The 13808-nt window shown below is 41.6% G+C and overlaps 1 protein-coding gene across 1 annotated transcript; it reads right to left on the reverse strand.

Moving 5' to 3' along the window:
* Positions 1–4291: 4291 nt before the first annotated feature.
* LOC129765786 (uncharacterized) lies at positions 4292–8200 on the reverse strand. Its single transcript, XM_055766215.1, has one exon. The coding sequence runs from the start codon at positions 8198–8200 to the stop codon at positions 4292–4294; it is 3909 nt and encodes a 1302-aa protein (XP_055622190.1).
* Between the last annotated feature and the right edge of the window lie 5608 nt (positions 8201–13808).

A 13808-nucleotide genomic window follows, 5' to 3' on the forward strand; every position in this document is an offset into this window, starting at 1 on the left:
CGTGCCAAAGGAAATGAACCCGCCCAACGCGCCGGAGCTTCGCCCAATAGAGAAATATTGGGCGATTATGAAGCAGGCCCTCCGGAAGAACCCAAAAGTTGTCAAATCGGAGGCGGACTTCAAGAGAAAATGGATTTCTGTTCAAAAAAAAAACTACAACCTGACGTTGTACAGAACCTTATGGACGGGGTAAAGAGGAAGGTGCGAGCATACGGGCTTGGGCTCGAAGTATGATTAAAAAGGAAATGCCAAAAGTTGTTTAATAGTTTTTATTTTACTGTCTAAAATTTTCAAAAGGATCGGTCTACTGGGCGAATTTCTACAGCGTTTTTTCCGTGATGCAATTTGATGTGACACACCCTTTAGTACTACTCACAGTTGTCGTATACATATTTCTAACAAACCGGTCGTTTATCATATTATCAGAGGAAAAATACAATAACAATTTGCTAGTAGACTTTTGCCTAAAATTAGGTTTCTCTCATTAGCGAATAGAACCAATTACATTCTAAAGTGAGCCACTACAATTCATATCAGATATTGACAATTCTTCCCCGCCGAATAGAACGAGAGCACTCACCAAGTCAAACATTCGCTGCCCGGCTCACCATCACATCAGCTGTTGCGCCACTGCATTCCTCGGTGTCTGCCCTGGGGTAACACGTGTTGCTACCCGGACAAAGTTCAAACGCCGTGGTTCGGAAAAAATCTCATCAGCCAAACAAAAAACGCAGACATATCGCCGAACAGAAGCTAGGAGGCGTAAGAATGAAGGGAGAGCGAAAAAAATAGGCTGTCGAGTAACATCTGATCAACGAAGATGAATGGTCGTCCTGCGATAAAGATGATGATCAGGAAGGAGTCGATAGACGCGCGGGAGAGGAAGTGAAGAAAATCGATTTTTAAAGTAGTCAAACCAATCCAGTCAGCGAGAGAGCGGGCAAGATTTGAGCCGCATGATAAAACTGGGTCACAGAAGGTGTTCCGGTGGCGGGCTGCAAGTGCGCCAAGGATGTTTAAAAAACAGTTAAGAAAGGAAATTGGTCCAATTTCTTAATCGCTGGAACAGCGAGCGAACGGCGGAAGATGATGCATCTTGGATCCATCCGGGATTCGGAGAATATCGGAAGGAGACGTCACTTGGTCGGCTCGGCAGCTGTCGATTGGAGGTTGCTCTAACGCCAGCTGAATAATAAATCATTTGCACACGTCGATCGCATTTTGGTGCGATTGAAAGTTCGCTGATTTCCGCGAGGGGCAAAAGAGCAGTCAATATCCGTTGAAAGACACAGACATGGGAGACTTGAACGGCTAAGGACAACGAACCTCCCCCAAGAACAATTCGAATATTCCCAACTGTTCGACTGCGCGGAACAGATCCTCACTAAATGCTCGCAATTAGCCTGTCTGCGCATCCCGAACATATCGAACACTCTCGTCAACAGACGATTGATCGCGCCCACTGGAAGACAATAGAAGTAATCTCCCCATATGGATCTGTATGCGGAGCCCGGAAGTGCTTGTCAAGGTTTTCGCTTGCGGAAAGGATACGTACATTTCGCGCGCCATGACCTTTCGGGTAACAGATTGCCGATTGGCAGTCGGGTGGAGTCGAAGAAGAAATGAAATCAAAATAATTAACTCCAATTGCTCACTCCGAACGTGAACGAAACTGAAATGGACTTCGGGCGCGAAGGACCGGCTGTTGGCTGCGAGTAAATCGTTGTACATAGGTTACTTGAACACATGCGCTTGGGTGGACCCTTGACTCATAGCTTTTGGGAAATGATGGGTGAGCGAGTGATACGACTCGCCGTTGAGTGAAATTAGCGATGAAATGAGAGTATCAAAAGATCGATCGTTCGTTCGCGATCGAAAGCTGTTACCCTAATTGTCGGTGTCTATTCGATTGATGTATTTTATTCGTGAATTGATTTGATCTGCTTTGTTACCTTGTTCTCCTGTACTCCAAAGGGCGTTGATACGAAACTAGAGAAACAGAGAGAGAGGAGAATGAGAATCAACGAAGTTATTTATATACTTTCGGATTGCAAACATACGACCCATTCGAGAGTGTGTTCATCCAACAGTTGTTTCTCCCCTCGCTCTCTCCCTCTCTGAACGGCATGAATCAGGAATAATCACTGAAAACACATCCACACATACGATGATCGCAAGAAGGATTGGAACAGGGGGAAAAGTGCCAGGTAATGTAATAAAAAAAACCGGCACGCGCCTTTTTCCTTTTCTCCCTGTTTGCACGATTCAGGACGACATGTGTTCAACGAGACGTTTTCTGTTTCCTCCGTTCCCCTTCCGGATCAGTCAATCGAAACCTCTAGGTTAATTTGGAGGGTCTTATCGGGTCGAAATTGATTGGGTTCGTATATTTTGCTAGGGGTAATTTGCGTGCTTAACTGTCGAATGTGGATATGTTACCCTGAACGGCTTCAGAATGTAATTTAATCTCCCATTTACATTCCTATCACCTGATTGGCACTCAATCTCGCGATAAATACGCGAAAATAAATGTTATTGATACCTGAAAACTTGCCGATTTTCTCATTATCGTTTGAGGCACGACAGCAAATGTTTCCCAATAACCAATCACATACGTTCTGGCACAGGAAACAAAGCAAGAGCGAGGGGAAAAAATCAACGCCTATAATTTTACCTCATTTCATCTTATTTTTGAATAATCAGCTGGCTTGAGAATCTTTTCGTGGAAGTGCCAACGTCCCACCAAAAATCAACTTTCTTATCTTTAATACTTTCGCAACTTTGTTGCGCCCCATTCGATATCACTAATTAATAAGGCTGCCTGCTGATTATTTTCACCGTTTTTTATTCTTGTTTTCCCCCAATTCGCTGTTACTTCGGAATGCTTATCAGCTTTACCTAGTTTGCTCACGGGACTGGGACAGTTGGGGCACAGGATTTGCACCTGGATCTTCGCGGTCAAGCTGCCAGCCTGGATTCACGTAACAATTCTGCAGTCTGTCGTCGCGAAACAGATGTCGCATGCGCAAGCCGGCCGCCTCCTGCCACGACTTTCCTGTGATAACACCTCGCTGTCACCGCATTTGTGGCTTATGGCGGACTGTTTCCATTTCAAGAATTCCAAACTAGTCTAAACTTGAACTTCGAGTCCAGAAAGGCTGCAATCAAGTAAGGCTAAGGATAAGAAGCTCAGACAACTTCCCAATCTAACGTTCGAGGATGCTCTCATACGTGATAAGTTCGGTGTTCTTTATGCAGTTTGGTCCTTGTCCGAATACTTTTTTTTAAAATTTAGCAACATGCGGACTTACCTCGAACATACAGGAGAGGCCACATCTTGTTATTTTTGTTATTTCTTCAAATGATTTCAAAAGCCCAAGGCATTGCTCCAGCAAGCCCCACTGTTGACTTGTAGTCCGATTTCCGTTCCAACAAGCATTTTGCTATATACAGGGTAGAGTCTGTTGTGAATATCAGGAATAATGAAATATATGTGTGACTTAGTATTTCAAAACGAGGTAACGCTTGTTCTAGAAATCTTTTGAACGCAAACTTTCATGCGATCATGTTATCTAGAGCAATTACTTCTTCAATTAAACAATACTATTTTTTGACCTTCGTGTCGTTCACATCCCAAAGCAATTTCCTCCAAAGGAATGCGACATTTGTGAAAAAAGTGTCAGATAACCATCCCTCTGAAAACAGTTATATTTTGACATAGGACTACGTCTTTGATTTCTATATAGGGGGGTCATTCTACGAAAAATGCAACGTTTATTAAGAGTTTTCAAATGTATATTACGCAGAATCGTTCTATCGATATATGTTATAATATATACCTGTTCGGAATAACTGAATGATGGAAACTCTTTATAGCAGCCCTTTTTTAGCGGCAGCTTAAAGCTGTAAATAAATTTTATTTTCAATAATTCTATAATATAGTTCTTTATAAATTCATACAAACTGTAGTTTCCCTTAACAAATTCTATGGCAGACAATTTATTCAATTGATTTGCTGATCGTTTTGCATCAAATCCTGGCGAAATTCAAATTTTAGTTGTAAATCACATTTTACATCCTATAGACCTTACTTTTCTTTATAATTTCTCGTCTTTTCGCCTCTTTAATTTCTGGTTTTATTCTCACTTTCAATATATAACTTTCGCTTTTGAACTTCTAATATCTTATAATTTCACCTTTGTTCTTTTTTTTCTATTCATTGGTTTATATCTCCTGCTTTATCGACCATCAATCGACCAATCAAAATTAGGACGAGGACTAGGATAGGATTCTAACGAGGGGCATTATCACTACCCTGCGGTTTTGCGTCCAACATATCCCCGACCCGTAATTCTGGTTCAGGTGTATCTTCAGAAGCAGTATTACCTCCTTCAATTTCCAAAACCGCAAGTTTCGCCGTTGGTCTTCGGAACACACCTCTGTTAGTCCTAACAAGTGCCGGACGAACCCTTCCGTCACATGATGTAGTCGGTTCTTCGACGACTGCGCGTATCCAGGCTTTGCGACGATCACCTTCCACGATGTACACTAGATCACCCTTTTTTAGTGGTTTGCATTCTGCGAACCACTTGGAACGTTGGTTGATTGTTGGTACGTATTCCTTGACCCATTTTCTCCACATTTCGTTGGCTAACTGCTGTGAACGCTTATATGCGTCTCGGAGCGATTGTGCAGCATTTGTTGACGGTACAAATTCGTGAGGCTCGTTCGGTGCATTAATGAAATGATTCGGCGAAAGAGATTCAGTAGGAGAAAGCGAAGAAGCATAAATCAGATGCCGACTGTTGATCATGTCTTCCGCTTCTGCTAGTGTAGTTATAAGTATTTCGTCGCTGAGTCTTCGGCCATCATCCAAAGCAGCCATCACATCCTTCACTGAGCGCACCATGCGCTCCCATACGCCACCCATATGGGGAGCAGATGGTGGATTGAAATGCCATCGCGTTCTTGCATTAGTAAAGTGCTCAGCACACTCAATATCCACTTGCTGGATTTGTTGCAGAAGTTCCTTACTGGCTGCACGTAAATTGGTTCCGTTGTCGGAAAAATATACCGATGCTGGGCCACGACGACATATAAATCGCCGAATTGCCATGATGCAAGACTGTGCACTTAAATCATACGCCACCTCTAGATGGATTGCTCTCACTACGAGGCAAGTAAAAACCACTATCCAGCGTTTCTCTGAACGTCGCCCTATTGTCACTTCGACTGGCCCCAAATAGTCCACACCGACAAATGTGAACGGCCGTTGATTAGGAATAAGTCTCTCGAATGGAAGAGCCGCCATCCTTGGCAATTGCGGATTATTTTTTCTTATTTTGCACCACATGCATGTTTTCTCAACCTTCGACAGGACTGAGTTGATTTTCGGAATTAAAAACCGTTGTCTGATTTCATTCTTAACCGTTCCTCGAAACGCATGACCATATTTCTCATGATATCCGCGGACCAACTTCTCAGTGATAGCGTGATCTTTCGGGAGTATGACCGGAAATCTCATGTCGAATGGCAAGAATTCTGCTCTTTCAACTCGTCCTTCCATGCGAAGTACACCAGCCGTGTCAATGAGTGGCGTTAGCTTGAAAAGCTGGCTCGATTTATCGATACTAACCCACTCATTTGAAGGTCGTTGTTGATTCCTCAGGAATACCTTAATTTCATCTCCAAATGCTTCACTCTGGGCGCTCTTGAACAATATATTTTCAGCTTCTTGATATTCGTGTTGCCTCAGCGGTACTTCCAACGCTGGAACGTCGCAGATTATTATTTTCTCTTGTTGCTTGGTTGCTTTGAAACTTTCGACCGGTTCATTTCGAGATTTTCTTCTGCAATTGGAAATGAACCTTAATACACATGCTACGGTCCGTACTAAGACGTTCCATTTGGATATGTTATCGAAATTAATTAAATTTTTTGGTAGAATTATTTCGTGGAACAAATGAATCGCCTTCATTTCTGTTTTGACGTTAGCAGACGTTTCACGCTGTTTTGGCCAACTGTCCTGGACCGAATAGAGAAAGTTGGGCCCCCGGAACCACGAACTTCCCGGTGATAAATCAGGAGATCGAGACCACTTCGTTAGCAAATCTGCAATGTTTTGCTTCGTAGGTACCCAGTTCCACTCCGATATTTTTATAAGGCTGAGTATCTCTCCAATTCTAAATCCGACGAATTGTTTGTATTGTCGTTGGTCGGATTTGATCCAAGACAATACTGTCTGCGAATCAGTCCAGTAGAACATTTGTTGAATATTTAGAGAATGATTTTGCCGAATTGTCGTCGCCATTCTAGCTCCCAATACTGCGGCTTGCAGTTCCAAGCGTGGGATTGAAAGTTGCTTTAAGGGCGCAACTTTGGAACGCGCCATTATCAGCGAGCACTTAACGATTCCCTCAACTATTATCCTCAAAAAACCTACGCATCCGTAGGCACTCTCTCCGGCATCGGTAAAAACATGTAGTTGGATCGATCCAAAGTCGTTTGAATGAACGTTACCGAAATAACTTCTCGGAATCTTTATTTCGCCTATGTCCATGATCAGAAGCATCCACTGGATCCACTTTTCGTAATTTTTTCCGGCTATAGGCTGATCCCATTCACACCCTGTACGCCAGAGATCCTGGATCAACATTTTTCCCAGGACAGTAACTGGTGCCAACAAACCCATCGGATCGAAGAGAGACATTACCGTGCTAAGCACAATGCGTTTCGTAGGACGCTTTACTTCATGGGCATTTGAACTGCAGTGCTCCTTGGAGGGAGCCAGAAACGAAAAAACATCATTGATTGGATCCCAAGCGATACCAAGTACTCGTTCGTTTTCGGCCGTTTTATCCAGGTGGAAATGAACCAGGTGTTCAGTTTTGTTCTCACCTAGAGCACGGAGCACTTGCCGTGAATTCGACGTCCAATTTCTAATTTGGAAACCCGCCATGGAATGGATGAAACGAACATCAGATGCGCGCTGCACGGCATCTTCCTCCGTGTCGACACTGTCGTAATAGTCATCGACGTAGTGGCGATCGATGATCGCCATCACTGCGTCTGGGTACTGAGAAATATATTCCTTAGCGTTTTTATTTTTTATAAATTGTGCTGAACAGGGGGAGCTAGTCGACCCAAACGTTGCCACATCCATTATGTAAACATCTGGCATGGTCGTGGTATCGAATCGAAACAAAAATCGCTGCGCTTGTTTATCAGATTCTATGATTCGTATTTGATGGTACATTTCCTTTATGTCACCTCCCACGGCAATTCGACGTTCTCTAAATTTGCTGATAACGGCAGGAAGTGATGTGAGTAAATCAGGACCTTTTAATAGATTCGTATTTAACGACATTCCATCGACTACCGCCGCTGCGTCCCAAACTAAGCGCACCTTACTAGGCTTTTTGGGATTGAGGACCACATTTAGTGGTAAATACCATACTTTGGAAGGGTCTGTATTTTTCAGCTCATCGTTGGAGGCTTTATGACAGTAACCTTTCTTTTGATAGTTCCTGATTTGATCAAAAATATTTTGCTGTAATTCAGGGTTTTTTGACAATCTATTCTCTAGCGCCTTCATTCGTTTAAATGCCATAAAGTAGCTATCTGGGAAGGTTGGATTGTCATGCTTCCAGATCAATCCCGTCTCGAAGCGATCTCCTATGCGTTTGGTTGTACGTTCTAAAATTTCTCGGGCTCGAATTATCTCGTCCGACTCCGGTTGCGTTACGCCAGAAATGCCACCTTCATCTAGTTTATATTGTATTTGGAACAAGTCATGTATATCTTGATTACTGATCGCCTGGATAACATGATGATTAATATACGCTTTTGATGATATTCGTTTATCTTCCGGACCATAGATTGTCCAACCGAGTAAAGAACGTACAGCGATTGGCTCGCCTGGCGCTCCTATACGAGATTCAAGAGGCGCGAATAGGTGTAAATTGTCTAGACCTATAAGAACTCTCGGTACATCACTATTGTGATCAACTACAGGAATGCCATGCAAATGCTCGTAGCGCTCAACGATTTCCTGGAAACGTGGACATTGTTGTGGTAATACCAATTCTTTCACCGTCCGAACTGCGCATAGCGAATATTTAACTGTCGAATTCCTGGCAGAAATAGAAAGATTCAGCCTTCTGGAATCGTTTTCATATCGCTTTATATTTGCTGTCCACATGACTATCAGTGGCTCGGGAATACCTTTTGCACTAAGCTGAGCTGCGACAGTACTCTCGGTCAGGGTTGTGGATGCCCCTTCATCCAAAAATGCAACGGAATCAACTGCAGTTTTGCCATAATAAAGTGTGATTGGAATGGTTCGAAAAATTACGGAACGACCTGCGCAAACATGCGTGTTGAACTGAACTCGAGTGACTTGCCCCACTTCGTCTACTCTATGGAGTAATGAATGATGCCCTCCTTTGCAGTTCTTCACATTGCAGCGTACGTTATAAGTGCATTTGCTTTTACCGTGCTCACACAAGCACAATTGACAAAGCTTGTTAGTTTCAACAATTTTAAACCTTTCCTGCAGATTCAACTTGGCGAAATCGTCACAGAATCTCACCTTATGGTCCGTTCTTTTACAGACAATGCATGGTCGTTTACTTTTATGAATTTGATTATAATCGCTTTTAGTTTCAGGGCTACGAGTGTTGTGAGTATGGACAAACTCTTTCCTTTTTCCTTTGGGATTTCCCCGTTCTATAATGATCTTATCACCAGTTTCAAAATCAGCTACCTCAGATACTTCAGACACTATCTCGCTAATGAAATCTGTAAATATTCTTAGTGGAGCTCCTACTTTGCCACGCTTGAAGCGTACCCAATCTAATTTGTATTCTGAAGGAAGCTTACTAAATAAGTCCTGGACTAGCATTGGGTTGTTTAAGTGATCGTGTAAACCTGCCGCTAAAAAAGGGCTGCTATAAAGAGTTTCCATCATTCAGTTATTCCGAACAAACTTAAAGAAACTGTAACAATCGGAATTAACCTCGAAATGGCAGAGCATTCATCGCAAATGAATAGCGTCAACCGCAATTGCATGCTGTGCGAAGATAACGACAGCACGGACGACATGGTCCAATGCGATGCCTGTGATAGTTGGGCTCACTATCATTGTGCGGGTGTGACTGATGCCGTTCAACATGATTCGTGGAACTGTGCTAAATGCAGCATGATACTATCGGTGCCAAAATCGACGAAACGTGCACCAGCAAAAAAAAGTTCGTCCAAGAAAACTGGACCAAAAAGTGTTGGATCGGACACAAGTAAAGGTCCGTCCATTCCTCTTACGTTAGAAGAATCGATTTGTCAACTGGAACGAGAGCAAATGGCTCAAGAGAAGGAGATACAAGAGCAACGAATTCTACATGAAAGGAGGTTAGAAATGCAGCGTATTATTATGGAGAAAAGACGACAGCAGCAGAAGGAATTAATGGAAAAAGAGTTGGCTCAGGAAAAGGAAATGTTGGAAAAGCGTTTGGCTGATGAACAGGAATTCCAGCAGCGACGTCAACAACTTCGTGACCAGTGCGTCCAACAATACCATTAGACGGCAAATTTATCGAGCATTTTTGACGTAGCACTACGTCTTTCAGGAAGGGTGCCAAATCAAACGTTAATAACTATTTTCACTGTGAACGAATTCTCATAATTTGCATTGGTATCCACAATGGTCCAGGAGATGCATTTAAGTGGAAATTAGCATTTAGAGCTTCACAGCTATTCTCTAGACAAAAACTGTCTTAGACAAAGTTGGTACTCATGATAGAGCGCTCGTTCTTATGTTGTCAGAAATAGGGTGACCAAAATTGTCGATGAAATAAAAAAATCTAACTTTCTTATCTTTATAGATATAGGTAAACATAGTTCGACAATGTTGTAGCTCCAATTATTTGAGATATCTTTTTGGAACAAAGTTTTTCTCTATCACTTGAAATAACGTTAGGGTCACCAAGAAAAAAACTGTTTTTTGCTCTAACTTTTATATTTCATATTTTACATACAAACTGTCTTCGAAAGACTTTTAGAGCATACTAATACGAACATTTTTCGATACACAACTTGTTGATATCTAAACTTCACTGAAAGTTATTGATATTTCTTCCCAAAAACACGCTCTTTTCATTTGTTTGTCATTATTTCTGGGGCAAACATAAAAAATGTTTGTTGGCAGAATTTGAAAGAACAGATTTCACTCTATGTAATATGTGATTTTCAAAACGAGGTTATTTTTTGTGTTTGAGTAAATTGAAATTGAAATCATGAGTTTTTGAATGAAAACCCATCAATAACTTTCAGCAGGATTAAGATATTGACATGTTCTGCATCGCAAAATATTGGTATCGATAAGCTCTAAAAGTCGTACGAAGACCATTTTGATGTAGAATTTTAAATATAAAAGTTAGCGTAAGAAAACCCGTTTTTTCATAGTTACCCTAATGCATCGTTAACTCTTTCATCATCCACTGCATTCTTATGTTCACGTGAGCGGATTCTGAATTTTCGACGTGTTTGGCCGATGCAGTTTTTGTAGGAGACCTGATAGATACCTGACTTTTCGTCCGGCGGAATTTTATCTATAAGGTTGCACAAAAGGTCTTTCAATGTGCTCTCGCTTTTGTACACCACATGAAGCCCATGTTTCCTGAGGATAGTCTGGAGTGCGTTTGTCATTTTTGGGTAATACGGCAAGCTGATTCTTCTATGTTGTTCCTTCTCCTGCTCTAATGTTTTTTTTGTGTTTTCGGTAGATTTTTTCCACCAAACCCTTCTCGTACCCATTCAGTTCTGCAGCATGGTGAATTCTATTCCTCTCCGCTGCGAAATGCGCCATTGAATGAAGAGCTGCTTGCTTTTGAGCGCCAAAATGGTTGCAGTCGGATGTTATGTATCTGTCTGTACTGCCGTTATCTCGCAAAGTGCCGCAAGCGCCAACATTGACATTTTACGTTTTTTGTTATAGATCGATAAAGAATACCAAATCCTTCCAAACAACTGTGAAAATTTACAGAAATGTGAAAAAATGACCCCGTGAAAGCTTGAAAACGGAGTGGCGCAAGCGCCATTTCCACTGTGATGGGGCGCAAGCGCCATTTTCTCTATGTTGTGACGTAATTTGATAGTGATGCGCTGTGATTTTTTTTATCTGTTCTGATAGAGTACGGTGAACGAGCAGGGACTGCAATATTCACATAACAACTTCTTCCGTAATGAACGTTTAGCATAATAAAAGTCACATGCCTTATTTCTGGTAAAAAAACCCCTTTTTGAGAAGCTTGTCATGCCAAGTATTTTAATCAAAACTATCCATCCCCATGTAATGTTACTTTTATAATAGCAATTTTGTTTCAGGATTAGAAATCATGTACTAAGAAGCTCACAAAACCTTGTACTTTATATTCATAAAATCAAACTCATCTTAAAGTACAGTTATCCTAGATTGAAGTGTATTGCTGTTCTCACATATAGCTCATAAAGATTAGAACTAAATAGTTCAAACTCATCAATTTAATTTTTGATTACAAGGATCCCCTAATATGTAGTGTCTTTTTTCTTCAGGCATCAAGGGACAAAGCTTCTTGGCGATGTTTACTTTCCTCGCCTGTTCAATTTCTCTTTCGGATAAATTGAAGCTGAGTGTTGATTGAAGGATAAATGTCGGATTTGGTGAACAGCTGCACTCTTCTAAATGCTCCGAACGAAACGAAACACATCTTGTAACGAAACTCAAAACATCTTTGCGTAAACTGAATCCGTTTTACTTCGGATAATTTCGGACGGCATTATGTTATTTAACACGGACGGTTTCAATTGCATTTTGAATTCGAAAAAATCGGTGCTGTCTATAATTATTACAATCGGGTTCTCAACTACGTTAACCTGCTCGACTCATGCTACAAAGTTGGGTAAGTATGTGAATTCTTCTCCCTGATGCTTCGCTCAACGGCAGCATTTTTGGAGAAAATAACTGGAAACAGATTCTCACATACATTGATGGATGAACGCCAATCGGTTGTGGAAACAGCGATTTAAATTTGCTGTTTCCAAAACAAATTGACGTTGGTGGCATAGCTTAAATAACACTGATTTTTTTTTTCAAAAATCAAGCCGATGGCAATGTTTTTCCATCAACAATACACATTTTGTACAGATCAGATTTTCGTAATGTACGCGTATGCTGATTATACATGCAATTTTACAAAAAGTCTCGTACTGAAAATTCTTACCTCTGGCGCTTGCGTCACTTTGCGAGATTACGGCAGTGTAGACGTTGGTTTACGGTATATCCCAAACTTTAGCCGATTATCTTCCTTCCGGGTAAAATTCAAATCCAGAAAAGGAAGGTGTACCGTCCCTTTCATTTTCAACAGTAAACTTTATGGTTCTATGTCGAGAGTTCAGTAACTCCAACGTCTGTTTCAGGTAACGTTTTTTCACAACTGCGAAGATGTCGTCTACATAGCGTATCCACATTCGAGGGAAGTCTTTTTGTTTTCTCCAATTCTGTTTCAAAATCTCCCATGAAAACTTCTGCCAAAAGTGGCGAAAGCTTGCTACCTATACTGAGACCGAACGTTTGTTTGTAGATCTTTCCCCTGAACGAAAAGAAGTTCTGATTCATACAGGTTTTTGTCATCAAAAGATATGCTTCGATCTGATTGGAAGGTACTCGTTTCCGTTCCAGATGTCTGCGCAAACTATCTAACGCCTCAGTTACTGGTACGTTCGGAAAAAGGGCTGTAACGTCGAACGACACCAGAATTTCCCCTCGCCTAACTTCAAAGTCTTTGAAATGGTTTACCAACTCAAATTAATTATTGACATTTTTACCGTGGGTTAGGGGATACTTTTTCAACTCCTCCACCAACCAAGCAGCCATCATTTTCTCCGTTGGAGTACAGATGTTAGATAAAATCGGTCGCATCGCCACAGGATTTTTATGAAGTTTAGGAAGGCAGTACAACGATGCCACTTTTGGATTAGGTACATACAGTTTTCGTTCGAGTTTATCCCCACCCATCAAGTGTGCGACGTTTTGGCGAACAGAATTGGCTTCTTCCGTCATTACATTAAGCGGATCTTTAGGTTTTCCATTTTTGTAGCAATGCTCTTCATACGGACCGGAGCGGATCATGTCAAGAACACGCAAGTTATAATCTTGTTTATCCATGATCACAACTGAATTTCCCTTATCCGCCCGTGAGTAAACTACGTCGCGAGCTCTCAGCTGACGTATCGCACACCAAGTATCAAAACTTATCTGTTTATCATTTTCTTGGGTACTGTTTTCGGTAAACATTGCTCAATGTCATAACGTATGGCTGATTTCGACGTGAAGGTGTTGTACTATATTGCGCTTTCAATATTGTGCGAGAGCACATTGAAAGACCTTTTGTGCAACCTTAAAGATAAAATTCTGCCGGACGAAAAGTCAGGGATCTATCAGGTCTCCTGCAAAGACTGCACCAGTGTGTACATCGGCCAAACACGTGGAAAATTCAGAATCCGCCAACGTTAACATAAGAATGCGGTGGATAATGATAGAGTTAACGATTCGAGTGTGGCAGCACACGCTTTAGCCCAAAACCACGTCATAGATTGGGAGAAGTCTAAAATAATCAAAAACATCCGGAAAGTCTCACAGTCGAATGCATGGGAGTCAATGTATATCTGTACCATTGATCATCCACTCATGAATGAGGAAGATGCTCCCATATCATCTCCTCTCTTCCATCTGACGAAGATGACACTTTAGCGAAATTCCTCTTCGACGAGTACTG

This window comes from Toxorhynchites rutilus, chromosome 2 (assembly GCF_029784135.1).
Source record: "Toxorhynchites rutilus septentrionalis strain SRP chromosome 2, ASM2978413v1, whole genome shotgun sequence".
Taxonomy (NCBI): Eukaryota; Metazoa; Arthropoda; class Insecta; order Diptera; family Culicidae; genus Toxorhynchites; species Toxorhynchites rutilus.